The 27080-nt window shown below is 54.3% G+C and overlaps 9 protein-coding genes across 9 annotated transcripts; 8 read left to right on the top strand and 1 right to left on the bottom strand.

Moving 5' to 3' along the window:
• Window positions 1-484: 484 nt before the first annotated feature.
• BDP55DRAFT_747219 (uncharacterized protein) lies at window positions 485-2578 on the top strand (the record flags this gene model as incomplete). The annotated part of the gene is made up of 4 exons (XM_060580567.1): window positions 485-546; window positions 712-1102; window positions 1194-1637; window positions 1694-2578. 4 exons carry the CDS (start codon window positions 485-487, stop codon window positions 2576-2578), a joined length of 1782 nt encoding a protein of 593 aa, XP_060428020.1.
• Window positions 2579-2902: 324 nt separating this feature from the next.
• BDP55DRAFT_555216 (putative MFS transporter) lies at window positions 2903-5013 on the bottom strand (the record flags this gene model as incomplete). The annotated part of the gene is made up of 4 exons (XM_060569468.1): window positions 2903-3109; window positions 3221-4155; window positions 4205-4230; window positions 4289-5013. The coding sequence occupies 4 exons, from the start codon at window positions 5011-5013 to the stop codon at window positions 2903-2905; spliced, it is 1893 nt and encodes a 630-aa protein (XP_060428019.1).
• An 878-nt stretch (window positions 5014-5891) lies between these two features.
• On the top strand, window positions 5892-8977 carry BDP55DRAFT_668825 (metallopeptidase MepB). Its single transcript, XM_060575252.1, has 3 exons — window positions 5892-7636; window positions 7731-8482; window positions 8587-8977. Exons 1-3 carry the CDS (start codon window positions 6305-6307, stop codon window positions 8780-8782), a joined length of 2280 nt encoding a protein of 759 aa, XP_060428018.1. The 5' UTR covers window positions 5892-6304; the 3' UTR covers window positions 8783-8977.
• Window positions 8978-9543: 566 nt separating this feature from the next.
• Window positions 9544-10876, top strand: BDP55DRAFT_730156 (TfdA family taurine catabolism dioxygenase TauD; the record flags this gene model as incomplete). Its single annotated transcript, XM_060579656.1, has 5 exons — window positions 9544-9630; window positions 9691-10029; window positions 10081-10452; window positions 10521-10622; window positions 10673-10876. 5 exons carry the CDS (start codon window positions 9544-9546, stop codon window positions 10874-10876), a joined length of 1104 nt encoding a protein of 367 aa, XP_060428017.1.
• Window positions 10877-14215: 3339 nt separating this feature from the next.
• BDP55DRAFT_555305 (general substrate transporter) lies at window positions 14216-16023 on the top strand (the record flags this gene model as incomplete). The annotated part of the gene is made up of 3 exons (XM_060569477.1): window positions 14216-14805; window positions 14858-15536; window positions 15595-16023. The coding sequence occupies 3 exons, from the start codon at window positions 14216-14218 to the stop codon at window positions 16021-16023; spliced, it is 1698 nt and encodes a 565-aa protein (XP_060428016.1).
• An 822-nt stretch (window positions 16024-16845) lies between these two features.
• Window positions 16846-18181, top strand: BDP55DRAFT_196148 (uncharacterized protein). The gene has a single exon (XM_060565915.1). It carries the CDS (start codon window positions 17146-17148, stop codon window positions 18073-18075), a length of 930 nt encoding a protein of 309 aa, XP_060428015.1. The 5' UTR covers window positions 16846-17145; the 3' UTR covers window positions 18076-18181.
• Window positions 18182-18568: 387 nt separating this feature from the next.
• Window positions 18569-20383, top strand: BDP55DRAFT_555385 (uncharacterized protein; the record flags this gene model as incomplete). The annotated part of the gene is made up of 5 exons (XM_060569488.1): window positions 18569-19003; window positions 19058-19385; window positions 19556-19666; window positions 19729-20186; window positions 20321-20383. 5 exons carry the CDS (start codon window positions 18569-18571, stop codon window positions 20381-20383), a joined length of 1395 nt encoding a protein of 464 aa, XP_060428014.1.
• Window positions 20384-21913: 1530 nt separating this feature from the next.
• On the top strand, window positions 21914-22679 carry BDP55DRAFT_555485 (uncharacterized protein; the record flags this gene model as incomplete). The annotated part of the gene is made up of 3 exons (XM_060569497.1): window positions 21914-22015; window positions 22078-22368; window positions 22428-22679. The coding sequence occupies 3 exons, from the start codon at window positions 21914-21916 to the stop codon at window positions 22677-22679; spliced, it is 645 nt and encodes a 214-aa protein (XP_060428013.1).
• A 2218-nt stretch (window positions 22680-24897) lies between these two features.
• On the top strand, window positions 24898-26239 carry BDP55DRAFT_555260 (concanavalin A-like lectin/glucanase domain-containing protein; the record flags this gene model as incomplete). The annotated part of the gene is made up of 2 exons (XM_060569473.1): window positions 24898-24985; window positions 25071-26239. 2 exons carry the CDS (start codon window positions 24898-24900, stop codon window positions 26237-26239), a joined length of 1257 nt encoding a protein of 418 aa, XP_060428012.1.
• Window positions 26240-27080: the final 841 nt, after the last annotated feature.

The raw sequence follows: 27080 nt of genomic DNA, 5'->3' as shown, positions 1-27080 counted from the left end.
GGGTAGAACCTTAAAACACAAAACACAGCCAATATCTAATCGTTTCCCTTCGAGAAACGGCAATTGGCACTGAAGATGACTCGCTAGTGCGGTTTGGTCATCCCCAATACGTGTGTGACCTGGGGCTGTGATACACGTATCGGTGCAACATCCCCACCATGGAGAGGTCCATTCATGATTAAACGGGTTGAAAAATTGGATCGGATCTTCGGGGAACGACAAACAGAACCACAGGGCTGAAGGCTTGACGTGCTGCCAATGCCGGGTAGGCGGCCCCCCTCCCCCCCTTGGGCCCCTTCTTCTCCGGTGATTCCAGACCATGTTAACCACTCTTTGTTCCCCTCCCCTCCCTTTCGCATTCTTACACATCAAATCAACATCTGTTCCACGCCTCGGACTCGCAAGAGAGAGAGAAGGCGTCCAAAGCGATCCAAACACACCTTCACAAGGCGTCCTACGCCATCATTGCTTTGCCGGCCACACAATGGCGAAGCTCCCGAGCAGCCAGGTCCGTCGAGTCGACTCTGACAGCTCATCAATAAGTTGGTAAGTCAATATACGCCGTATCCAATACGTGCCCTCTCGCCTGTTTGCCCTTCACCGAAAAAGAAGTGGGAAGCGAGCATGGCAGGGCGGCCAAACCAACAACCAAATCTCGATAACCCCCATCCCGCATCATGCAGCAAACTAACGAGAATCCTTCCTGTCCAGGGGCCTAGACTACCTCCAAGAAGAGAAAATCGCGCCTCTCACCTGGATCGAGTCGCCCGTCTCCTCGGCTGATGAAGATACGGGCGAGATCCGCCTCTTTGTCCGGCACAATGCAAACACCATTGAACTCTTCTCCGACCTCTTCTTTGTCGCCAATCTCGAGACATTTACGCAGACGCACAGCATCACCGACTTGTCCAGTTTAGCCGCCTATCTAGGCTTCTTCGCTATCATCTGGTTTACTTGGTTCCAGATCACGTTGCACGATGTCCGCTTCTCCATCGACTCGGGGTACGAGCGAATGTGCAAGATTTTGCAGTTTTGCCTATTTGTCGGCTTCGCTCTTGTGGGGTCTTCTTTTAGTCCCGGTACGAAAGAACACAATAATGCGGTATGTCAATTTTCTCCTGACGATGTATCTCGATCATCTTGACATGAACGGAAGCCTCGGAAATCTTGATGCTGATAGTGATGCAATGTAGAATTTCCAACTCCTATGTAACATCCTTTTCGCTACCCGCCTGCTCCTCGTAGCACAGTACTCCGTCGCTCTCCACTTTGTCCGCAAAAAGACAAAGGCCTTGAACTGGCCGCTTTCTTTGACTATTGTCCTCTTCATCTTCTCCGGTGGATCCTTTTACTCTATGACGCCGGCCTTCTCGCCCGAGTCCGGCAATGGCTTGGGCATCTACTACGTCTGGTACATCATCCTCGTGATCGAGGTCGCCATCACCCTGGGCCTGTCGTCTATCTGGAAGAACCTCAGCTTCAAGCACACTCACTTGACTGAGAGAATGGGCCTCTTCACCCTGGTCATCATCGGTGAGGGTGCCATCGGTGCGACCAAGGTCGTCGGCGTCATGATGGGCGACACCGGTCTCCGGCTCGACGCCTGCCTCGTCGTCGGCTGCATCGTCTTCATTCTGGTATGTGACTCGTTCACACCACACTCTCCTCGCAAAGTCTAATTTAACCACCCTAGATGTTCAACTGGATGCTCTACTTCGACAACCCCCCCGAATGCAAATTCGGCACTGTCCGCCAACAAATCTGGGCCGTCCTCCACTTCCCCTTCCACCTCGGCATGATCGGCGTCGTCGAGGGCTCCCAACAAATCGCCCTCGCCTGGCAGGTCCTCAGCTACTTCAGCGACTTCTTCTCTTCCGTCCGCAACGCTTGCGCAACGGAGCACCAAGACGGCCAGGCCCTGACAACCTCCATCACCGCGGCCTTTGAGAAGCTCAAGATGCCAAACAGCGCCGAGATCCGCAACCTCATCCCCTTTGTCTACCAAGAAATCTACCGAATCGGCAACACGACAGATATCTGCGCACCGGCCAATATCACCGGCACCGACTCCCTCTTTGTGCCTCCCGGTTTCGAACGCCTCACCAAGAGCGTCCTCGGCGTCTTGTTCGAGTCCTACAACGGTGTAACCTCGGACGGCGACGAGGATCCGGGTGAAATTGCGCACCCGGCTTACTCTACCGTATACATCTACTACTGGTCCTCTTTTCTTTTTGTCGTCGCCTTCTTTGCAGTCTTCATCCTCATCACGCGCCACAAGGACCGTCCGATGAACATTTTTGACAAGGCCGCCGTCGCGACCCGCGGTTGTGCCGCTCTATTTGCCGTCGCCATCGCCGCTGGCGCCGCGTCCGAGAGGTTTATTTTTTCTTACCTCAAGAGCGGTGCGACGTTACCTACCGTGGCTGCTCTCCTCCTGGTGATTCTTGCCGTGGATCGCTTCACGAAACATCTCAGTGCCAAGACCCTACGGCGGAACTTAACTGAGGGATCCGAGTTCTGGGAGAGGGGCTTGGCGGAGAGACAGCTTTCAGAGAAGTCGTTGGCAGGAAAGTCTTAACAGTTGCGCTCCTACGTTTAACAATTTCCGGATTACCACAGCCCTCTGTGTGAAGAAGATACTTCCGACCGTTACTTATTTCATATTTCAGTTTGTACACCATAACGGCCACATCATAACGGCCATCAGCGGGAAGCGGAGAATTTTGGGAGGTAGAAGGGGTCCAGTCGTGGCTCGACAAGTTCCTTTTGTATTAAAGACATTTCCAGGATTCAAGGACAACGGAGAGCATAGAGTCCATACGCTACAAGGCGTCTTCAGGGCTGGTACCTGTCAATCTAATCGCTTTAATAACTCCCTCGAGGAGCTGGTTTCTACTTCTGCTCACGCTGCCCGGTTTCTCAGTTGTGGGACATTGTCTTGCTGTCTGCCAGTCGTCTCGAGCGGTATCTCTTCTCCTTGGGCTGGCTGATCTAACAAGCCAGGGTTTCCTCGATCAATGCCGAGAACGGCCGCTTTTCTCTCGTCACTCAGATGGTGTTCTGATACAAAGATGTTGAGGACCAACGCGAGGCCCGAAAATGCGACATACTGAGTGCTTTCGTTAGCATTGAGTAATGGGACGCAAACTTAGCGCGGATTCTCGAGGCTATCGGTAATACGACACCTGACGATACTTTGGCATTGAGCATTCTCACTTACCATGATCCAAACTGTCTTGAGCGCTCTGAAGTAAGCCTGCCGCACAGGAACCTGCTGATCGGCGGAAAGCAAACCAATATCCTCGACATGGGCCGATGCATTCTCTCCATCGAACTGACCGGCCAGCTCATCACCAATGACCTCAGCCAAGCCCGGGTTCTCGGCTTTCATCTGGTTCTGGAAGACAACCCCACCAACAACTACAGAAATGGCCGTCGCAATAGACCGCAAGAAGCCCATAGTAGCCACCACAGCAGCGGTATCACGGACGGTAGTCGCAGCCTGCGCCGCCAGCACCGGTGCTTCGATGTTCAACCCCACGCCGATACCGGTGAGGATCTGAAAAGTAAACAGCTTCACTAGGTTCTTCTCAAATTCGAGGTTGATGAGTAAACCCGTACCGAGAATCAGAAGTACCTGCGCCGCATGCATAAGAACTCGATAGCGCCCCGTCCGCTGAATAAACACACCAGCACACGCCGCAGACAACGAGCAAGACACGATCAGAGGCAGCATATACAGCCCGGACGTCAGGGCGTTGGCGCCCAGCACGGCTTGGGAGTAGAGCGGTAGGTAATACGTGATGCCGATAAAGACGTACGCGTTAAACGCGAAGACGCTATAGGCCGCCGCTTTCGACCAGCTTGAGAGCAGTCGAAGGGGCAGAACGGGGTTGGCGGCGAATTTCCATTCATTTACGAGAAAGATGCCGACGGCAACAGCGCCGAAGACGATGAGACAGATCACTGTGGCGGAGGACCAGGGGTGTACGACGTCGCCGAAGTCGAGGGCGAGGAGGACCATTAGGGCTCCGCCCATGCAGAGTGCGCTTCCTGTCCAGTCTATGGCTTTGAGGCCTGCTAGAACTGGGGTATTGGGTGAAGGGAGGTCGAGGAAGAAGATGAGGACGATGAAGACTACTCCGCCGATAGGCACTTTGACCGTCAGCTATCGCTCATTGTTTTAGCATCTGTGAGAACTTACAATTGATCCAGAAACACCATCTCCAGCTACAAGAAAGGTGAAATAGTCAGCAGAATCGAGGATAGCCGCTCCAGCAAAACTTACTTCAGCCGGGTAGTAAAGACACCCCCAAGCACCGGCCCAACCGCGCTCCCAACGGCCCAAATAACAGACGTGACGGCAAGATATAACCCTCTATCCCTCAGCGAAAATAAGTCGCAGATGATGGTATTCACCATGACGCCCATCCCCGACGCACCCACACCCTGGACCGCACGACCGGCAATGAGGGCATCCATATTCGGCGCCAGCGCGCACAGCAGGCTTCCCGACAAGAAAATCGTCAGGGCCAGTAGAATGATGGGTTTCCGGCCCCAGAGGTCCGCGACGGAGCCCCAGACGGGAGTGACGGCCGTGAAGCCGAGGATGAAGGCGGAGCCGACCCAGATGTAGCCGGCGACAGAGTTTAGGGAGGCGACGATGTTGGGGACGGCGGTGGTGACGATTGTCATATCAAGGGCGGAGAGGGTTGCTGAGAGGCAGAGGGATGTCATTGTGAGGGTTATGCTTGTTCCCGAGAGCTTTGGGACCAAGGTGCCGGGGGTGTCGGGGAGTGGCGGGTCGGAATCGGGGACGGTGCTAAGATGTTCATCTTGGATTGAATGGTTGTGGTCAAAAGAGACGGGCGGCTCCTGGTATTGCGATGGCGATGGGCTTTGGTGGCGATTATCGTCGGGAGGTCCTCGTCGCAATGGTGTTGTGTTTCCGAGCTTGCCGCCTCCATCATCCGCAGGGTAGATAACCGCAAGACCCGAGGATATGCTGGCCATTTTTCTGTCGCAAAAGTCTGAGGTGTGTGGTATTTAAAAACAACCACTTGATCTCCCATGGACGGAATGTTCTACGAGATGGATTGATGATTGCGTTTGCAAGCTCGTAGGAGTGGCGTGACGATGTCAGAGGAAGTTGATGGCCGGATAATTAGCTCAACCGATGCAATTAGTCAGTAAGGATTCGCTTGAGCACCGTCAATTAAAGAAATTAAGGCGAGTAGGATGACCCAAGACACTGTGTAATCCTTGGCTGACGCTACTGTGAGTGTTGGGGAACATGTAAGCCGGCGCGTTACGGCCGGGGATCACACTTGGCCTTCCAATGTTTGCCTGAACCTCACACAGGCGGGGTAACGCCTGGCTCGAGGTAACATGTAGCATGTTGATTGTCGCGACGCTCCCACATGGATCCATAAGATCGGGTCTGCGTACGATGTCAATATGCCATTATGGCCAAGGTCGTTACCAAATTACTGACTGCTAGATAACCCAGACACCAGCGTAAATCATCTTCAGATTACCTGGCAATGAGAAACCCGGTCTCTTGCACGATGGATCAACTGAAGTCATGCATTCACTCATCGTTTGGTTCTCGGGTCGTTTCTGCTTTACCTTAAACTGCCGAGATGGTCTCCGTCGCCCGAAAACTTGAGTCCCGGCTTTTCCCCGCCCCGGCCGGCCGGATCTCGGCACATCCCATCGGCCAATCAAGCCGAAAACGGGCGGAGGCTCCATCCGGGCCCTGGCCGGGAGTGACTGCTTGCAGATTAGTCCAACACGAGGTGCCTTAGCCCTGCATGGAACAAGGTCGGTTAACTCGGACACTGCAATTAAAGTGTTGCCTACGAGATCCAAATCACAGTGTTGCCTTGTAACACTGGATGCCTAAGTAGGGGATTTGTGGTGTTTTGCATTTCTCTTTAGATCCCTCCAATCTTTGCTCAACATCACAACGGCCCCGGATCTTTGCCGAAGGCATCAACGAAATGTTGCTCCTTCAGACTCTCCCTGGATCCAACAGTCCCGTCGTGCAAGGTGTCTGACCGGCCGACGACCCGCCTACCCCTCTGACATCATCCCTGCACCAACACAATCGCGAAAGTTGAAACTAACAAGTGAGCGATATTACCCTGCCAAACCAGCAAAACCGCTGCCTAAACACCAAGCTTTCAAAAGATCACGACATCCCGCTCTTGTCATCGACTCCCGACACCTCATGCCACACCAGTAACAGCGACTCTCAACACAACCCTCCATCAATCTCAATTCATCACCAAAAACCACCACCATGGACCCCTCCTCCCGCAACCCGCCACAGCCACCCCCCCTCTTTGCAACCACCCCAACCCAAATCCTCACCACAATCCGCACCCTCATAACAACCCACCACTCAGCCCAATCCTCCATAATCTCAACCGTCCTCCCCCAAGACGCAACCTACGGCAACACCCTTCTCCCCCTAGCCCACGCCGAAAACGCCCTCTACTTGACCTCCTCCCTCCTCCTCTTCCACAACGCCGTCTCCCCAGACGCAGCAACCCGCGACGCCTCCTCCCAAGCCCGCTCCCTCCTCCGCGAGGCAGAAGTCGAATCCGCCACAAACGAAGCACTCTTCACCCTCGTCGACGCAGTCTACAATGACACCGCTGAAACGCGCTACCTCAACCCAGAAGCCAGAAACTATCTCCACAAAAAACACAAAGAATTCGTCAAAAACGGCCTCCGGATCGCCGCCGGCCCAGACCGGGACCGCTTCCGCGTCATCCGCGCCGAGATCGAGACCTTGACCGCAGAGTTTGCAAAGAATTTGGCGGAAGCGGATGTCTCGCTATACTTCACCCCGCGGGAACTAGACGGCTTCCCACCCGACGCCCTCGCCCGCCTGGAATCCGGAGACGACAGCCCCGAGACAGCAGGTAAACTCCGCATCAGAATCCCCCTTCATCTCTCCCAACTTCTTCGCACAGCGCGCCGGCCCAACACGCGCCGCCGGGCCCGGTTCGCATACGACACCCGCTGCGCCGCCAACGTCCCCATCTTCCGGCGCGTCGTCCTGCTCCGCCATGAGGCTGCTCGGCTGCTGGGGTACCCTGACCATGCGACCCTCGCGACGGAAGATAAGATGGCTGGGTCCCCGTCCCACGTCACATCCTTTCTCTCCTCTCTACGAGAAAAGCTAGTTCAGGGCGGACGCGACGAAAAGGAACGGTTACTTAAACTCAAGAGGCGCGATGTCGAAGACGAGAGGGGCGAGATCTACGACGGGAAGTTGTATACCTGGGACACGGCGTATTATACCAACCTCTTGCTGAGAGAAGGGTACGCAGTCGACCATGAAATGATTGCAGAGTACTTTCCGCTCGAGCAGACCGTCGAAGGCATGCTCAGCATCTTCGAGAGGCTTTTCGGGATGAAATTCTGCGAGGTTGCTGGGAAGGAGGCGAGGAATACCTTGTCGAGTTCGGGTAAGGGGGAAGATATCGTCTGGCATGAGGACGTGCGACTTTTCTCCGCGTGGGATTCTGCTGGTGAAGGGGGTGGGTTTTTGGGGTATCTTTACCTTGATCTATACCGCCGGGATGGGAAGTATGGAAATCCGGCGAACTTCAGTCTCGTGCCTGTAAGTGCTCCCTTTAACGAACCAGACCACCACAAATCCTCGAATCTTGACCTTATCCTCTATTTGTGTAGACCCAGAGACTAACAATCCCCAGGGCTTCACAAACCCAGACCAAACACGCACACACCCCTCCACAGCCCTCCTCTGTTCCTTCCCCCCTCCTTCCCCTTCTCCGTCCTCCTTATCCGCATCCTCTCCAACCCTCCTCCGCCACGCCGACGTGGTAACCCTCTTCCACGAACTAGGCCACGCAATCCACGACCTCGTCTCCCGCAACCTCTTCGCGCGCTTCCACGGGCCCATGGGCACCGTCGTCGACTTCGGAGAGGCGCCCTCGCAGATGCTCGAGAACTGGTGCTGGAGCGCGGAGCAACTACGCGGACTCGGCCGGCATTATTCTTATTTATCTGAAGGGTGCTTGGCGGACTGGCGGGAGAAGCAGATTGCCAGAGGGGTACCCGGAGAAGAAGGGGCGGGGGCAGGTATAACGCAGCCTCCGGAACGGATCCCAGAGGACATCGTCGAGGGCCTGGTTGCCGCGAAGCATGTTGGCCAGGGGCTGGGGACGCTGCAGCAGCTTTTTATTAGTGTCTTTGATATGGCTGTTCATCAGTTGCCTGCGTCGATCATCACGCAAGAGGAACCATCCACTATCGTCGCCGCCGGTGCCGTCAAGGGTGAAGCTGCCGTGGACTTTACGATGCTCTGGAACAGCCTCCGACGAGAAATCGTCCCAACGGATGATCCGCCAATCCTACCGAATGACGATACCAACTGGGGACACGGGTATACTAACATCGGACACTTGATGGATGAGTATGATGCTGGGTTCTACGGGTACTTTTTGTGAGTTTCTACTTTTCTTTTTCTCCTGACCTCGTTGCTCTCATATCTACCCAGGTAAGCAAAGATGAGATTTCACTAACAGAGTTTGCGTTTGTGACAACTAGCTCACAAGTCTACGCGCAAGACATGTTCTCAACAGTCTTTGAAGCGGATCCCATGAGCGCGGAAGCAGGGCGCAAGTATAGGTACAGCGTCCTGGAGAAGGGGGGCGGACAGCCCGAGATGACGACGTTGTTGGAGTTCCTCGGTCGTGAGGTCCGGATGGAGCCCTTTTATGAGGAATTGGGATTATCGGCGTAGATTGACCATTTCATTTGGGAAGTGGTGGCTTCTCAAAGATGGCGAGTATCCCTGGTGGTTGCTAGGATGCCCAAGGTGCTTAGGATAGGTAGAAACAAGGATAAATGTCAAGTTATACTAATCGCGTTTCTTCGTAGAATCTGGAGAGGCTTTACTGGCTTATCAACTTTTAAGTCCCTTCCTGTCTAGGATTACACACTAATGTTAACGAAAGCCGCACGTTGTCCGGAGCCGGTGCGGGGCAGCACATCATTGCCGAAGCGGTCCCGCGACCTATACGGCATCGGAATACCATCGGACTTGATGCCATCTTCCGCCTGGATCACGAAATACCAAGGCGCCAATGATGATGTCGGTAGATCAATGATACACCACCACATCATTCATTCGTCTTACTGGAAAGTATAGGCCCTGGTAACGGCGGTGATCCGAGCCAGCAAAGTGCCGATGAAGGCAAACTTCAAATCCGAACCCCCCTCCGGATCTCATGTCCAGTGAGATTGATGATATCGCACAGCGACGTTGCTTATCTGAGCTTCCCCGCATGCAACTCGCAGTGGCGTGAGCTAAAGGATGAATGGCTTCATTGCTCGCCATATCACGTCGGTTGACGCGATTAACTCTTGTAAGATCGAACTCGACTTGATATCGTATTTAAAGCAGCCTTGATGGAATAGTCGTGATATGAGACACATAAATCCTTGGATGATATTCACGAGGCCGGGCACTAAGCGCACATAAAGAGAGTACGATCGCTTACAATGTCTACGACCTCCACAACCGAAGCTCAGGCCGAAACGGCACCTGTCAAGCTAACCCTAGCATACGACGGCAAGATCCACGATCATGTATGTCTTCGATACATCACTCGATGTATGCTGAAAGAAAGAAATTGACGATAACAATAGTACAAATACGCTCAATACTTGCCAGTGTACGACGAAAAGACATCCTTTCCCCCGCTGAAGCCATTCGAGTTCAACGACCGCGGACTCGTAGCGAACAAGGAGAAGTTGAATCTCCTTTCCAAGGACAACAAAGAGATCGCAGCTACGAAACTGACACCCGTCATCGGCACCGAGATCCGTGGACTACAACTATCTCAGCTCAACGACAGACAGAAGGACGAGCTCGCGCTTCTCATCGCTGAGCGCGGCGTCGTCGTATTTCGAGACCAAGACTTCAAGGACATCAGCGTCGAGAAGCAAAAGGAATTCGGGCAATACTTTGGTCCTCTTCACATTCACGTTCGTCCATCCTTTGCCGTCTCGGCCGCGACTTTGCTGACAAATTTCTAGCCCGTCGGGGCGCATGTCAATGGCCACCTCGAGCTGCACAACATCTACTTGGGCCCGGACAACGAATATCGCAACCGGAGCAAGAGCAACAAGCTCTCGACTATCGGGTACCACTCGGATGTGTCGTATGAGCACCAATCGCCGGGCGTCACAATCCTGACGCTCCTCTCGGTGCCTGAGACGGGTGGCGACACGGCGTGGGTTTCTCAGACGGCAGCGTATGCGCGGTTATCGAGGCCGATTCAGGCCCTTCTTGAGGGATTGAGGGCAGAACATAGCGGCTTCCCCCAAGCTGACAACGCTCGTCGAGACGGCAAGTTTGTGCGGAGAGAGCCGGTCAAGTCGGAACATCCCATTATTCGGGTCCATCCGGTATGTAGGGTCGTCGCGACTTTCACACCGGGGGATACTTCCTTGTACTGATGTCTCTTGTGTCACAGGCCACCGGTCAGAAGGCGTTATTCATCAACCCGGGCTTCACAAAAAGGATTGTCGGTCTTCGGGATGAAGAGTCAGATGCGCTGTTGAAACTCTTGTTCAAGGTTCGTGATAGCGCAATCGGGGGTTCGGCTTCTGTTGACCAAAGAAATAGCACATCAACCACGGCCAGGATTTCCAGGTTCGCGTCAAGTGGGAAGAGGGAACTGTCGCGCTCTGGGATAACAGAGTAACGGCGCACACTGCCATCTCAGACTACAATGTCCACAACCCACAGGAAGGGCTGCGACACGGCTTCCGGATCACCACTTTGGCTGATAAGCCGACGGGGGTCAATGGCTTAGAGTCCACGTGGTAATTAGGTTGCATAACAGCATTCGGTCCGTTCAACGCAGATCACGTAACGCTTGGGTCTGCAATTTGGACGCGTCTGAAAGTGCCGGTGAGCTGTGTCGGCAACATTGAATTTTCGTCGGGGATCTTCAGGACTGGTCGGGACCGCAGGGAGAGCCATGGGAGCTCGGGAGTTGAAACGGGAAGAATGATTATTGCGGGAGGAAGCACAGCGGGCCCTGCGTTCCCGCGATTACAACCAAGGACGCCCTGGCAGCTCAGTGACAAAGCAACACCTGGGGGGTTTACGGAGAAGTCGGATCTGTGCGCTCCATCGTGAGATACGATAATAGGTACGATAGGCGCGCATAGCAATGCAGAGAGATACCGCAGTGCGACCGAGAAAAGTGGACGGCGGCGATTATCAAGAAATGTGTGTATGGCTGTAACATGTCGGATGGATCATGATGGAGATGAACCGGTCCAAGTGAATGGCGAATGTTGGGGCTAGGCACGTGGCTGATCCGACAATCAGTCACTTGGGGCGGAGGGATCGTCCCCTGATTGTCGAGTTTTGATTCCTAATCGAGGCCCAATCATTATCTTCTTGTGCCAGCTGAAAAGCTGGTTGTTCTAGAAGAGACGCGTGATAGGAGTGGAGATTCGGTATTGTCGATGTGTCGCGCGGTTCAGAAGTTCGTGTTTGGCCAGGCTGAAAAATACAGTTCGTGACAAGTGCGTGACTGACGGGCAGAAAAACTGTGGGGACAAATAAGCCGAGGCACAATCCTTTGGCTTAGGCGTCGCCGAACCTCATGGGAGCCTCATGACCTTCTCTTACGACTCCTCTTACGAGAACGGGAAGACCAAAGAAGAGTCGAGACTCGGAATGGTGCGCGCGGGGGGGAACCGGGGCGCGATGATGATGTGGTTGGCCGTTGGCGGTACCGGCGTCGTAGCGGAGGCCGAAACAATGGGGACAGTGTGAGATCCCTTTGATTCGCATCTCGTTCCCCGGAAGGGGCCCCGAATGATCCATTGAAGAGAAAAAAGAACACCTCAGATCTGGGAGCCCCGAGGGGAAGTCGGCGTGGGTTGGGTGGTTCGGGTGGGTGGGATGGAGGATTGGAGGGGGGAGTTGGCGTCGGTTCTCCCTCGGACGGCGACCGACAGACCGGTTAGACCTGTAGGAAAGGGCAAGAGACTCAGAGTTTTCTGGAGCTGGGGGAGAAAAAGAGAGACCGTGACACGCTGAACACGCAGCAGAAAGGGCAAAAGAATGGAGATTTCTGGAGAATATTTGGGGCTTGGCTGGAGATTCTGGAGACTCTGGAGGTTGAGGGGAGAGAAGGGCCGAAAGAGAAGCCCCCGGACGGAGAAGTTGACGACAACAACAACAAGACCTGAAGAACGGAAAGCCGGAGGTGGGCCGAAAAGATGTCGCGGTGATATCTTTTTCCAACATTCATCGCTGCTTCTTTCCATTTCTTTCTGTGTTTCTTGTTGACGACGTCATCTGATGTTGGCGGGGCTGGTTGAATTTGATACGTACTGATTTGTGTGAGGAATGGAAGGAACTCGGGAGGATGTGTGACAGGGGGGTAACTGCTGTGGTTCAATCAAGATTTCTTTGGCGCTGTTCACCAGAGCTTGTTTGGCTGTGTCTCTCATCACCCAAGACTTTTACCGAGACTCGAGGAAGAGGCTCTCCTGTCCTTGGCTTCCGTTTACGCACGGATAGTGCCTCCACTTGGCAGGCGGTAGCCCATTCCAGGTTCGATATCCAAGGGAAAGAAGGACCAAACGGGATCAAATGCATTCGGCAGGAAGGTAGCGATCGGGACCTGCCTTGTGAAGTTGCCTGGGATGACTGGCCCCTTGGCACGAGATCCGATCCACCCGGCCGGGAAGCAGCTTGGCGATGATTGGCAACGCGACTGCATGTCGTGTTATCGTGCCTTCCTACTGGTGCGCAATTGGCAGTGACGTGGGCAGCAATTCCGGCAGCGCCTGCCGTCCAGAAGCTGCGGCACCATTCCGTCGTCCATCCAGGGACTCGCTTCATGTATCTTTTCATACGAGCAATGCCTACCCGATACCTCCCGTGTCATATCACGATGGCCTCATTTCATCGCCCTCCTTTCTAGGTACTAGTACTTGGTACCGTAAGGTGATGGAAAACAACCAAATACCTAGACAGAAGAGAAGAGTCAGGTGTGTTGCTCCCCTCATCACCACGACATTCCACAAAGCTGAAATTGACAGAAGTCTGCTGTTAACCATAACTTACGATCACCTCACAAATCCATCAAATTTTAAGTTGCTCACTTCTCAAATCCCAACTCTGCAATCCGAATGTCCCGTGAAAGATTCTCCAAAGAATTCGACCACCTGCTCGTGTACCTAGCGTACAGTACCCCCGGCCCCGGTTCCTCCGGCACGCCCTGTACGTTAGTGTACCGGTACGAATACTTGTACAGAAACGGCTTCAGTCGTACCACACACCAAGTTTATGCGCAAAAGATACTTTGCATTGCAAAACGGCCTTGGGCGGATCCGACAGCAAGCCGCTTTCATCTTTACATCATCTCACGCCCCCCTGGTTTCCCACCAAACGCACCTCGTCCACCAACGTCATCCAGCCGTTGCTCAATCTCACGACTTTCTTCCACGCCGTGCCAGGGAACAATCGACAAGACCATGTTATCCCCGGCCAACACTGTCACTGGTTTCCCTGGGTTGTTTCCACAATTCCCAAGAATCCCATGATTCTCATGCCCAGAGCCGCACATTGGTAATCTGATGCACACAGTACTCCGTACACAACGGGTGTTGTACCAGGCCTCCATAGTTCGCCCACTTATCCAATTGCACCCACCGAATCTCCATCTTCTCCTCCTCGGCTTCCTTCTCGTCCTTGAAGTCTCTTCCCTCTGCCTGACACCAGAAAAGATGGGGAACGGGCCGATTCCCTCGACCTGGAGACCCCGGGCCCCGGACGGCAACACCTCGGTGGCATACGGTGGCACCGCCGTCCATCCCAAGTCATCGGGCACGCTCTCTCTCGTCTCCCTCGCACATTGACTCCAAGGCCTCGGTCCTTTCTTGACGTCACGCCCTCAGCCGACTGAGACTGGACGCCCCCAACTCTACACACCCATTCAGCAGCACAAGCGTACTGCGCTTGCGAGCGGCTCTCAATCCTCGTCTCGTGTGTCGATCAACGGAAACGTTCATATAATACTGCCCGCCATGTCCTCCCAAACACATCTTTTTTTGTCTCGGACGAACCATCGTTGGCACATCTCTCCATCATTTTCATCACACATCACCACCAACAATAACACAGAAATCGTCGCCCAACATGGGGTTCTCGACGATTGAGTTCGACAAGTACAATCCTTCCTCCGAGAAGGCAAGCGATGCCCGCCAGGACCTCGCTCACCTTGACTACTCCCCGTTGAAGCGCATCTCGGGGCGGTCATGGGCCATGGGTATTCTCATCTCCATGGGCGGCATGGTCTTCGGCTATGACACGGGTCAGATCTCCGGATTTCTTGAGATGCCCGACTTCCTCGACCGATTCGGCGAGCACAAGTCCGACGGCTCCATCAAGTTCAGCAATGTCCGCTCCGGTCTCATTGTCGGTCTCCTCTCCATCGGCACCCTCATCGGTGCCTTGTGCGCTGCCCCCATCGCCGACAAGTTTGGTCGCCGGTACTCCATCTCCTTCTGGTGCCTCATCACCTCCATCGGTTTCGTTATCCAGATTGCTGCCGACAGAGCATGGGAACAGATCATGGTTGGCCGTTTAGTCGCTGGCTTCGGTGTCGGTGCCCTCAGTCTCATTGTCCCCATGTTCCAGGCCGAGACCGCGCCGCCATGGATTCGTGGTGCCCTCGTTTGCGCCTACCAGCTCTTCATCACCCTCGGCATCTTCCTCGCTGCTTGCTTGTAAGTGCATATCCAATACCCAACTAGCAAGACATGAGCTAACAAAGAATAGTAACTACGGTACCGTGACTCATCTCGAACACAACTCTGGCTCCTGGCGCATTGTCATTGGCCTTGGTTGGCTCTGGACCATCATCCTTGGCGTCGGCATCCTCGCCTTCCCCGAGACTCCTCGTTATGACTACCGCATGGGCAACGTGGAGCGTGCCAAAAGCACCCTCTGCCGAGTATACGGCGCCCCCGAGAACCACTACAGCATCTACATCCAACTCGAGGAGATTGAGAGCAAGCTCCGAGCCGAGTCACAGATCAAGGGCAACGCCGTCCAAGAGTTTTCTGGCATGTTCAAGGCTCCGAAAATGGCCCAGCGTATTGCCTTGGGTTGTGGACTGCAAATGCTCCAGCAACTCACAGGTGCCAACTACTTCTTCTACTATGGCACCACAATTTTCTCGTCTGTGAACATCAACTCTTTCATCACGCAGATCATTCTGAACGCCATCAACTTCGGAACAACTTTCATTGGTCTCTATATTGTTGAGCACTACGGTAGACGCAAGTCGCTGATGGTCGGCTCCGGCTGGATGTTCATCTGCTTCTTGATCTTTGCATCCGTCGGTCACTTCAGCCTGAACCGCGATGACCCCCAAAGCACCGTCGGTCCTGGCATCGTGCTCATCGTCTTCGCTTCTCTCTTCATTCTAGGCTTTGCAACCACTTGGGGACCTATGGTAAGTCAAAACATCCACACTTTCCACACTCGGCAAACCAAATACTAACTTTTTGAAGATCTGGACCATCCAAGCCGAACTCTTCCCTTCAAGATACCGCGCCAAGGCCATGTCTCTCTCCACCGCCAGCAACTGGATCTGGAACTTCTTCATCGGCTTCTTCTCGCCCTTCATCACTGGTGCCATTGACTTCCGTTACGGTTACGTCTTTGCCGGATGCAACCTGGTTGCTGGATTCGTCGTCTATTTCTTCGTCATTGAAGGCCAGGGACGCACCTTGGAGGAGATTGACACCATGTACTTGGAGGGTGTCAAGCCGTGGAAGAGCACTCAATGGGTACCTCCCTCTGCTGAGGAGATGCACCGCATCCGCCAGAAGGCTGGAACAGACCTCGACGCCAACGCTAGTGATGGCGGCGTGCAGAGTGAGAAGGGAGAGCAGCCCAAGAGCGCTCTCAACGGAACCTCTCACCAGGAGAGAGTCTAATGCGAGGAGGTTTATGGCTCCCACACCAACTCAATTGTGTTCTTCCCGCAACACTATTGACGACGCTGGGAAATTCTTTGCTTAATCTTTACATATAATGAGTTTGCATGGCACGGCGTTGAGGCATTGGAAGCGGGCAATACCGCTCACATTATGATATTTTTCCGCATTATACCAAAATCAATACACTACTATCAAGACTACCTTCATTGCATTCTCAATCTCCAAACGTGACATTTAAGCTTTCGATACGGCGCCTAGTCGCCAAGCAGTACAAATGCCCGACTCGCGCTGGATCATTCAATCGAGACGGTCTGCTCCCAACGTCACCACAATCCTAACGAGAATCCTTCCAGACTGGCACCCCGCGAATTCATCCTGCGGGGTCTGATGCACACCCACGAACGCCCGCCATTGGAGCCAACACACCAAACCACATCGAACCACACACACACCCCGTCGAGATCCGAGCAAACAGTTCTTTATCGTTGAGTGATCGGCAATAGGAATATGCATGCATGTCAATTGAGATGAATCATTAACTCGACATCCTCCCCCCTCCTCACTCACCGTCAAAGACATCTTTGGTGTGAGTTTGATGTCAATTGATCTTGCAGCAGGAAAAGTCTCAATCGCCTAGGTACGGCACTCACTGACACCAATTCCCTTCCCGTGCGTGACCCGCTCGCGATCGGTGCAGCGCAGCGTTCAATCGAGTACCTGATCGCGGTCAGTTCAGTTTAATCGAACCGAACATATCCAACTGACGAACAGGGGGGGGGGGGGGGGGGGGGGGGGGAGAAGCACCCTGCTGCTAGATCGCGCAGATAATCGCACTCACCGACAGAATAGATCATCATCTATCGTGTCAAACGCTCTACGGCACTTTTTGTCACGTTCGTCTCGTGCTTTTTCGAAGGTCGCATTCCTGCATGGTATTTCGTGGAAAGACACGGGCACGCATATAGCCTTCTGTAAGGTAAGAACTCACCAGGTCCAATGACGCGCTGGGATCGATTCTCTCTAGTCTCAACACAGGCTCAGTATTACACGGAAATTCAAGATACGGGGAGGAAAGAATCAAATTGAAACTCGAAGTTGACCCAAGTTTTGGTAAGACCAATGTGGAAGAAAAAGCAAAAGAGCAATCTGGCTCCTCGGCCCCCAGGCCCCACACCCGATATCACCGCCAAACGGGCAGACTCCGCTTTCCCATCCGGACCCGGTTCCTCGGCCCCTCTCCCGGCCCATGGCACCGATTCCATCTCAGGAGCCGCCGGTATCGCCGCGGGCCTGGGGCTTAACCTCGCCCTCCCATCAAACGCCCCACCACCACCATCCTTCCCGACCCAGGACACATGCCTAGCGCACCTCCGCCTCCTTACAGCCTTCAACCGCCTCAAGACGGAGACGGGGTACCGCGATGGTCTCTGGGATATCTGGGATGCGCGGGCCGGCACAACTACTTCCCCCATGACGACCACCACCACCAAGAACGCACGCAATGGTGACAGCAACGGCAACAACAACAACAACCCAGAAAACAATCACAACGCCATGGACGGAAAGGCCGCAGAGGAGACAACCCAGAGAAGAGCACGCACAAGTACGGATACCGAGCCCGAACTCGATACAAACTTGGATATCCTAATCAGACTCCGCGAAAAGAGGTGGGCAGTCTACCTCGGCCGCGCAGTTGACCGCTACGCAGCATGGTGGCGGAGTTTTGTGCCAGATATGCTCCTCGAGAGCGACATGCTCATCGTCGACCCCAAACCAGATCAGCCATCATCCTCGTTCGATGGCGACAGCGACGGGCCAGGTCAGAGCCATAGCGGAGCCGAGGATGAGACTGAGAATACCAGACAGCGTCGGATCCGGGCCCGGTATGAAGGCTTCCCAGTGTCGAAGCCAATGGTTTGGCGCGAGGAGATGCTTCCTCCTCTGGATGTGCTACTCGTCTGGCACGCGCACATGCTCAACCCAAGACTCTACCTCGAGGTCCGTACCCCCTTGTCTCCATCAAAAGTTTTGTCAACATTGACGTACTGACAATCACAAAGGACTGCCTCCGCTACGGCTACAACTCCCTCTGGGCAGCAGGTATCCCTTGGCCCATCATTGACGCCGCCATCGCAGGCCCAGTCTTTGACTACGTTGTCTCGGATGCGTGTAAAGCAGACTGGGAAACGCACACGAATCTCGCATGGCGCAATGAGGACGACCCGGATGCCAAAGTGGTTCAATGCCCCGCGTGTTCTGTCATGGTGTCCATTCCTTGGACAACGTGCGGACTGACGCGGGACTTTTCGGGTGCAAAGTGAGCCCATCCCTTCCAGCAGTCTATGTCCGACGTCCTACCTCTAAGATTCAGCATGCCACCATCATGAAGTCAGAGACCTAACGAGACTTGCAAAGCCAATCCGACATCGTAGGCCAGGGCCTCGCCGACGGGCGCCTAGCCCATGCATGCCCCTCATGCGCACTCACAATAACCCACGAATCTCTTCGCGCAGGTAAGTTCCGCAACGACATCCAAGCTTCGATGAGTTCCAATCACGCGGTTCCGGGAACAATCCTCGACCTCAACACAGGCCTACCGGAACCTTTACAGTACGGCTCAGGCGACACATCAGTTGAATGTTCAGACCGTCTGTTCCCCGCGCGCCTCGCTCGTCGCGGACTCCTTCCCATTATCCTCGACATGTTCAAGCCCGAGAGCCAAGTCCCGCCGGGTATGATGGCCATCCGAGATGCCATGGAAGTGAACTTCACCGGTAAATATGCAGATTCCAAGAACCTGCGTGAGGTGATGAGCCGGCCAGGCTATGAAAAGATGACGGACTGCCGTCTGAGTCTAGATGCGAGGCGGCAGACAAGGAAGATGATGTCGCGGTACTGGGAGAACTCATCGCCTTTTTCTATTGACCTCGTGGGATGTGTGATGCGCCAGGCGACGTTCACCGAAAAGATGTGCAAGGTGAGGGCTCTCTCCTTTCACATCGTGAGCTGGCTTATTGGCTGATCTTGACAGCTCAACTGGTTGCACTTCCCCACAGCGCAGGACATCATGGCGAAACTTTTGAACAAGTACGCCCGCTTCATTGAGATTATCGCCATTGCCTCGTCCACAGAGGATAAAGTCGCCGTCCCGACACTTGACGTCGACCTGGCGTGGCACACGCACCAGCTAACTCCTCAGTCCTACTTCAACTTCACACTCGCAAAGACGGGAGCGTTTGTAGACCACAACGACAAAGTCGATGAGGATAAGCTGAGCACGGCCTTTGAGTGGACAAGTAAGACGTACCAGGATAACTACGGCGAGATCTACTCGGAATGCAAGTGCTGGTACTGCGAAAGTGAGTGTTCCTATCAGTACCACCCCAGAGCACCATCATCTTGATCCGTCGCATGGCCAGCCAGAGCCCGAAGTCATGATATCGCATGTCCTCGCTGCTCGGCGCACTCCGATGTTGTCAGCAACAACAATCTTGGCCGTGATTACTGACTGCAGATGCGTTATCTATAGCCGTCAGGGTGATGGCCTTGCCCACGATGAAGATGTTCGGAATAGGCAAGGAGGAAAAGCGTAAGGCATCTTGCAACCACTACACTTCCCCTCGCCCCCATGTGTGCCTGTGTTACTTTTAGATCCAGCCATACTTCCTTACCAAACCCCTGCTGAGCGTACATGTACCTTAGTTCTCGAAGCATGGCATGCAGCCTCCAAGGTCAACAAGGTGCCCATGCCGCCAGCCGCCGAGTCTGCGCATGTCTCATCTCATCCGGCTGTGCACACCAACGAGACAACAGCGCAGCGAACAGCAACACGTCCCTTACGCCTCGAGTATAGGAACAGACTAGAAGAAACGCATTCAAAGGCGCGCAAGAGGGCAAGCGAGACATTCAAGGCGGACTCAGGGAAGCGCATGGGGCCTCGCGGTGAAGATAAGACGTCATTCTGGGGTAAAGATGTCGCTGTGGACGGTCCTTGGGCATCGGTCTTGGCCGCCGTCACAACGAATCCCATGTATCCCGCTGGGCCAGGCTTCGCCAACATGGGGCCCGGGGTTGTAGGCAGCTGCGCAACGGGAACGTGTGGAGGAGCTACTGGTTGCGGCTCCGAGTTGCTGGGCATGTGCTCGGCAGGATGTGTCGGGGTGAGTGGTCCTTCTTCGTTTGGTCAAGCTTATTACGTTGTGCGGGATATCTCCCTCCCCTGTAATCTTTCCTTATCGCTGCCGAGGCTTGAGGCTGTCCTGAATCTTGACTGATATCCAAGTTACGGCGACAGAGTGCCTGGTTTGGCGGAAAGGCCGGATGTACAGGTATGGGCGAAGGCCGGTTTGACTTCTGAGAGACGGTCAAACTGTCAGTTTGTCGATAAGACATGGAGGCTAGGCGGGAATAGCAGTCGGCCGAGATATTCTCCATGATAAAAGAGTGGCGCGTGTGTGAAGTTGTAACTTGGTGCCGCTTAAGCTTAATCAGATGCAAGGTCCGATCGGAGGTCGGGATGTGGGCTTTTGCGTCTTGCCATGCTGGGGAGGTCCGCCTCGCACGAGTAATGGGATAGCTAGCTCGTGCCAGCCTATGGGGACGGGCACATCTACTTCGAGGTATGGCGGAAACTATGTTTGATGGCCAAGCAGCGAATCCGAGCCCATGTTGTACACCGCTTTGGGATGACGATCGCTATCAGCACTTGCGCAGGCCTGCTTGGCTGTCGTAAATGTAGTCCAACCAGCGGTCGAGATGGCTTCTCCAGGTTTGCGGCGTTGCGGTGTCGAGTGGTGATCCGGATCTACTCTCCCGTCGACCTGCCTCTATTCGTCTGGCGTGAGACATTAGGCTTCGTTGTTTGTGTGCTGCAAGTCTATGAGCCTGCAGCCCGTGGGTTGCCTCGTTTCGATTCTCGAGACCCTGAGAGGTTGCTATCACGACCGTCACTCCGAAGCGCAGGGTCGCGGGCTTCCTCTTGACCACGCATCATCGGCAGCTGGCCCCCAAACAGGAAGGTTCGTGAAAGACCCCGTGCGCTATTGTTGAAGGAGCCGGGACATGGAGGGGTTGACGTGCAGCGGACAAGACCAAGATGGAAGACAGATTGACAGAAAGACCGGGAATCCGCAGACGAGCCATGTCGCTTTTCGCAGGTGATTGACAGGGACCGATAAGATAACGTGCCGGTGCCGGGAGACGTGAGTGGCTGGTTCTCGACTCTCGTGAGCTTGGCGTTAAGGTTGGGAAACTTGAGACGGACCAGAGCTTAAGGTTGACGAGAGAGCGGGAGCCGTAGCGCGCCGTGCATCGGCACTCAGAGACCAGGGAAGTTGAACATTGTTTAGATTACCCCGCCAATAACACGAGAGATAAAGGCACACGGAGCTGTCAGCTCGTCCACGGAACCCTGTGGTCCCCCCTGCGAAGCCCTATGAGACGGTCGCTTTGGGTCGTACTGTGGCCGGACAAAGTGCCCCTTTTCAGAACAGCGCGCCGTTTCAGCGACTCAATGCCGCATCGTCGGCGGGTTCCTGGAGGGTCGGGCTGGAGATTAAGACATCAGGTAGACAATCGTGGGGTCGGACGGCGTGGTGACTGGCTCGACGGAGCTGCAAACGACATGAAGGTGGGGTTCGACGTTGTACAAGCGAGGGAAACGCAGTCTTGGGAACTCTCGCGACCCGCCGACGAGGGAGTCCTTTTGACGACAAACGAGATAAACAGGAAGGACGTCGACTGAGGATATAAACCACGGCAGATCTCCCGCTTTAGAGGACTTGTTTCTGCCTCATCGTCAGTGCCAAGCCACCCGTTCACCATAACTCCAGCCTCCATCCCAGTCTTCTCACCTGGTCTCATCCATCCGCTCTTCGCTACCGTCACCATGAAGGTCAACGCTGCTTTGTTCATGCTCGCCGGCGCGGCCGTCGCCTCTCCCGTCCCGGCCCCGAACCCGGTCGCTGCGCCCCTGCCGATGCCCACTCCCGTAAGTCCGAACCCTCCGTCGCTGGCCCGTTGCAGAAGCCGTTTCTGACAGTTTGCATACAGCCTGGCATCCCCACCGCCGCCTCGGCCAAGACCCAGCTCGCTGCTCTGACCGTTGCCGCCTGGACCAACACCGGCACCTACGACCGTGACCTGTTCCCCACCTGGGACACCATCTCCGGCACGTGCAACACCCGCGAGACTGTGCTCCAACGCGATGGCACCAACGTCGTCGTTAACTCTGCCTGCTCTGCGACCAGCGGTACCTGGAAGAGCCCTTACGATGGTGCCACCTGGACCGCCGCTAGCGATGTCGACATTGACCACATGGTCCCCTTGAAGAACGCCTGGATCGTAAGTCTGCTCTGTGCGCGACTTTAGAATTAAAGGTGCATACTAACATGGGACGACAGTCTGGTGCCGCATCGTGGACCACTGCCAAGCGTGAGTCGTTTGCCAACGATCTCACCCGCCCCCAGCTGTGGGCTGTCACCGATGAGGTCAACCAGTCCAAGAGCGACAAGAGCCCCGACTCGTGGAAGCCCCCTCTGGCCAGCTTCTACTGCGTCTACGCCCGCTCCTGGGTTGCCGTCAAGAGCTACTGGGCCCTCACCGTCACCTCCGCCGAGAAGACTGCTCTCACTTCCATGCTCAACACCTGCTAAGCGATTCGAGTTTTGGGTAACGTTGACACGAGGGATTGGAATTCTTTAGCGTGTCGTGTTCCGGTCTTTATGTTTCGGATCCGATGATCGTCAGCGACTGGGGCACGATTGGGTGTTTTGTCTATACAATTTTTCACTTCTTACCATTACAAAATTTCTTCCCAAGGGGGGGCCACATTGATTCGAGACCGTCGGGAGGACATGGATATACGAAGACACAGAAGATGTGCTGGCGGATGGTCGAGGGACAGGTTCGCTTGGCACCAATTACGAGACGACTTATGATGGATTTGATGCAGATTGATGCAAGGGGCGAAGGGACAAATCCATTGTTGCAGGATGTCTTCTTTCTGAGGCCGTGCAAAGGGGGACGAAAGATGCAGTCTACTCATTACATGTTAGTCAAAAGAAGTCTAAGTCCCGCTAGGACGGAACCCCCCAAAGAAATGCAAAAAGCAGATTAAAAACAATGAAAAAGGACGGACCAGAGAAGCCAAGTGAGGCATCCGATGGAGCTTTGATGCAATCGGTGGTTGTTTTACTCACTTGATATGAACGGCACCTGCGGAAGGTAATTGTAGTGCAGCTCGAACGGACGCATCCTATTCCCAAGACACGAGACGGCCAACCATCTTGGCGCCTCGACTGGCGTAGATTGGTCGCAATTCCCCCTGAGATGTAGGGCTGGGCACGATGCTGTGTGGCCGCTTGCAACTGTGGCTAGTCCAAAGGAAATTAAACGACATTGCGTCTATGATTGCCGAGACTGTGGGCGTGGGTAAAGATCATCTTCAGACTTCATGTCGGTTTAGGCGTAAGACATTGTTGACAGTGGAAGATGCCGGCCGAGGGCTGGGAATGGGACATTGTGAAGGTTGCCAGGGGGGGAAAGGACGTCTGCAGTCGAGTGGCAACGGCGTCATGAGTGCGCCCCTGGCAGGACGAATCTGTCAGGAGACGAAGTGGTGATGTGGTTTGCGAGGAATGAAGAGGTTGGGAGACTTTAGAGTTGAGCTGAAGAGGAAACAACATGACGAGAGTTGTGTGAGACGGAAACGGCGCCAATCTGACGATTCAAACACGAGATGGGGAAGGAACCACCTGGATGCAGAGGGTTTGGCGTGGCAGCAACGGCGCGACCGGACACGAGCTGAAGGGCAAGAACGAGGTATGTACCCACACTATGAAGTGAGGCCAAGGGCAAGACCGACAAGACCGACTGACTTACTGAGGGAGGTGCAAGGTGCAAAGAGGGAGGAAGCTGAGGTAATCGATGTAAAAGTCCCCGCTTGCGGCAGCCACTGAGGGTCCCTGAAGCCAAACCAGACGGCTGGGGAGAAGGTAAGGGTGCACACTACTGCATGTATCTCTTCTCATAATCTGGCAGAAAGAATACTTGGACCCTGCATTAGCGTCTCATTTCATCACTGGGGAGTTAGTTGCCCAGCCTCCCATCCGCTGCCCTCCTTCCTGCCAATAGCCAATAGGTGAAGAAGGTGCGCTTGGCAAGCGTGGATTCGTTCAAGCGAAGAGGAAGGCGCCCAGAAATGGAAGCAGACTAAGGCAGGAAGACCACCATCGATTTGCAGCGATTCTTCGTGTCATCTCACGCTTACTGCCCCTAATGCAGCAGAAAAGAGACACAGCCATCCTCTCTATGTCTTGGATGTACCGTAATACTGAGGCCACTGGTGGTCTTACTCTTTCCAATGAGGTAGATGTTTCTCTCCCCGATGCCCGGCTTCACCGTTGCCGCCTGTTTTCATCTCTGCTCGTGTTCATGCCCCACGCTACTAAGGTAAGGTAGGTAAGGTACATTAGGTACATTCGTGATTCACTTTATTCACTTTCGGTCGCCCAGAATTCGCCAGCCTCTCGTTTACTGCTTCCCAAGCGGCGGCTTCGACCTAAACTTAGAGACACAGCGTCCGTTGCCGTCCTTTCACCTGTTTTCTGTGTTCCTTGGCCTCCCACCTGCCTAGTGCGCTAGTTCCTTTCTTCCATCCTCTAGCCTTTCCTTAATTTCTATATTTGGGACTTCCTCCTCGGATCACCGTCCGTGGTTGTTTACTCGTCTTGTGTTAACCTACATGTCAACGTCGATATCTACCCTTGTTCCCGCTCCTTTTCTGCTGCAAGTTCGGACTCAACGATAATCACTCACAGCCTCATCCTCACCCTCGCCCACCTTACCACTCCTTCATCACCACAGCCCAAGATGATGCGTTACGCAGCCTTGACTCTGGCTGCTGCCGGCCTGGCTTCTGCCCAGACCTTCTCCGCCTGCAACCCCGTCAAGGGCGACAGTAAGTCATCTTCCCCAACACCCAATCCAATTACATCAAGTTGTGTGTTTCCACCTCATTTGACAATGCTAACATCGTCACTCAGCCTGCCCTGCCAACACCGCTTTTGGCGGCGAAGCCAGCTATGATTTCCGCACCGCCAAGAACATGAATGACCTGGAGTCCTTCTTCATTGTCGACGGCGGCATCAAGTACAACCCCAAAGTCCTGTCATTCTCCGCCGACACGGGTTGCGAGATGACCATCTTCGAGGAGAACAACGCCCCGACCCTCACCTCAAAGAATTACCTCTTCTTCGGCAAGGTCGAAGTCGAACTGCAGGCCGCCCCCGGTCGCGGCATCGTCACTAGTATTGTCCTGCAGTCCGACGCCCTCGACGAGATCGATTGGGAGTTTGTCGGCGCCGACCAGACCCATGTTCAGACCAACTTTTACGCCCTCGGTGTCAACGACTACACCCGCGGTCGCTACTACGAGGTTCCATTCAACCCCATGACCAGCTTCCACACTTACACCATTGAGTGGACCAAGGAGTCCATCGTCTTCTCCATTGATGGAAAGGTCTACCGCACCGCCACCCCCGCCGAGGGCAACTACCCGCAAACTCCCATGCAGCTCAAGCTCGGTACCTGGGTCGGCGGAAAGGGCACTGCTCAGGGCACCATCGACTGGGCTGGTGGTCTTGCCGAGTGGAGTCAGGCTCCTTTTGCCGGTCACTACCGCTCCCTTAAGGTCTGGGACTACGCCGGAGGTGACAAGGCTGGTGCCAAGCAGTACGAGTACTCCAAGGGCTCTGACGGAAAGTGGCAGAGCATCCAGATCGTCGGTGCTGGTGAGAAGAGCGTCAGCTCTGGCAGCGTTGGTGATGCCAGCAATGTTGGCAGTCCCAAGGCTGACAAGTCCAGCGACAAGAGCGGCAACAACAAGGCCCAGCAGTCCGACGTCCCGACACAGAGTGCTAAGAACACCACCACCGTCGTCGAGACCTCGACCACCAGCGCCCCGGTTCCGTCCTTGACTGTCGCCGCCAACACCACGACCACTTATGCTAACGGCACTTCGTCGACCCTGACGAGACTGGTCTCAAGCTCTGGATCGCCCACCGGATCTGTCAACGCTCAGACGACTCTCCCCTCCACAACTGGCGGCACTCCCGCTCAGATAAGCGCTCCGTCGCCCGCTGCTGCTTCCGCTTTGCAGAGCAGCTTCTTCGTTGCCGGTATCGCAGCTTTGTTTGCTGCCATGATGCTGTAAACGTATCGCCATCACGATCGGTCAGCTTTGCCTGCTTCTTCCATCTGTGCATATGTTTCGGAAGGCGGGCGTGTATGTATGTAATTATGTATAATGAAAAGGGACAGGGGCGTATTGGCATTGGGAGTCAGGCTTGCTTATAGATCGCTCTACTAATAATACCACTTTGACTACACTACACTTTGACTACACCCTTTCTTGTTCGGTTCTCTTCTATTTCGTGCTCATGTATAATGAAAGAGTTTTGGCGGATGTCGGCTTCTTGCATGTCTTCATGTTGGATAACGTTACACCGCTGCCCGCCACTTACATAACCTTGGTCACACAACTACGGCTACAAATAAGCGAGGGGGAGTCACATGTAGGTACGTCATGTGTAGGTACTGAGATTGAGAGGTCATCTAACTTTTTGGTAGAAAAGTTTCCATTTTACTAGAGAATGACAGGAAATCTGTCCCTATAATCGTGAAGTGTCCCGTCTAGTGGCGGGAGGCTCTCTTGATCCCTCAAAGGGTTTCATACCTCACTACCTTGATAGGAGGTGTTCTTCGTTTCGTACTCTTCTGGTGTCGAGGGGCCGGTATAAACGGGGACTGTCACGCTGGGGGAGCATGATTTGTCCTTCCCCGTTACTTGGAGAAAGTGGATTGGTGTTGATGAAATAGATTTAGTTGTTACTTCCAATCCCTTTTCTAAGTTTACGAATCATGACATAATCCTATGTCCTTTCACAGCGAAGTTGGGGGAGGTTTTCTCTTGTGGTAGATGGTATTTCTATAGGCGTACACTACTCCATGTTTATTCATTTTGGCCTGGTAAAGCGGATCAGAGTAGAGAACCC

This window comes from Colletotrichum godetiae (genome assembly GCF_030913485.1).
Source record: "Colletotrichum godetiae strain CBS 193.32 chromosome Unknown BDP55scaffold_28, whole genome shotgun sequence".
In the NCBI taxonomy this organism is placed as follows: Eukaryota; Fungi; Ascomycota; class Sordariomycetes; order Glomerellales; family Glomerellaceae; genus Colletotrichum; species Colletotrichum godetiae.
The sequence above is the reverse complement of the archived record's forward strand: the minus strand, read 5'-3'. Positions and strand labels throughout refer to the sequence as shown.

Bases quoted from the DNA above. Each gene is read 5' to 3' on its own strand.
- BDP55DRAFT_196148 (XM_060565915.1), top strand. From the start codon at position 17,146: ATGTGGAAGAAAAAGCAAAAGAGCAATCTGGCTCCTCGGCCCCCAGGC.
- BDP55DRAFT_668825 (XM_060575252.1), top strand. From the start codon at position 6,305: ATGGACCCCTCCTCCCGCAACCCGCCACAGCCACCCCCCCTCTTTGCA. The intron at 7,637-7,730 runs GTAAGTGCTCCC...AACAATCCCCAG, and splicing joins CGAACTTCAGTCTCGTGCCT to GGCTTCACAAACCCAGACCA. The intron at 8,483-8,586 runs GTGAGTTTCTAC...TGTGACAACTAG, and splicing joins GGGTTCTACGGGTACTTTTT to CTCACAAGTCTACGCGCAAG.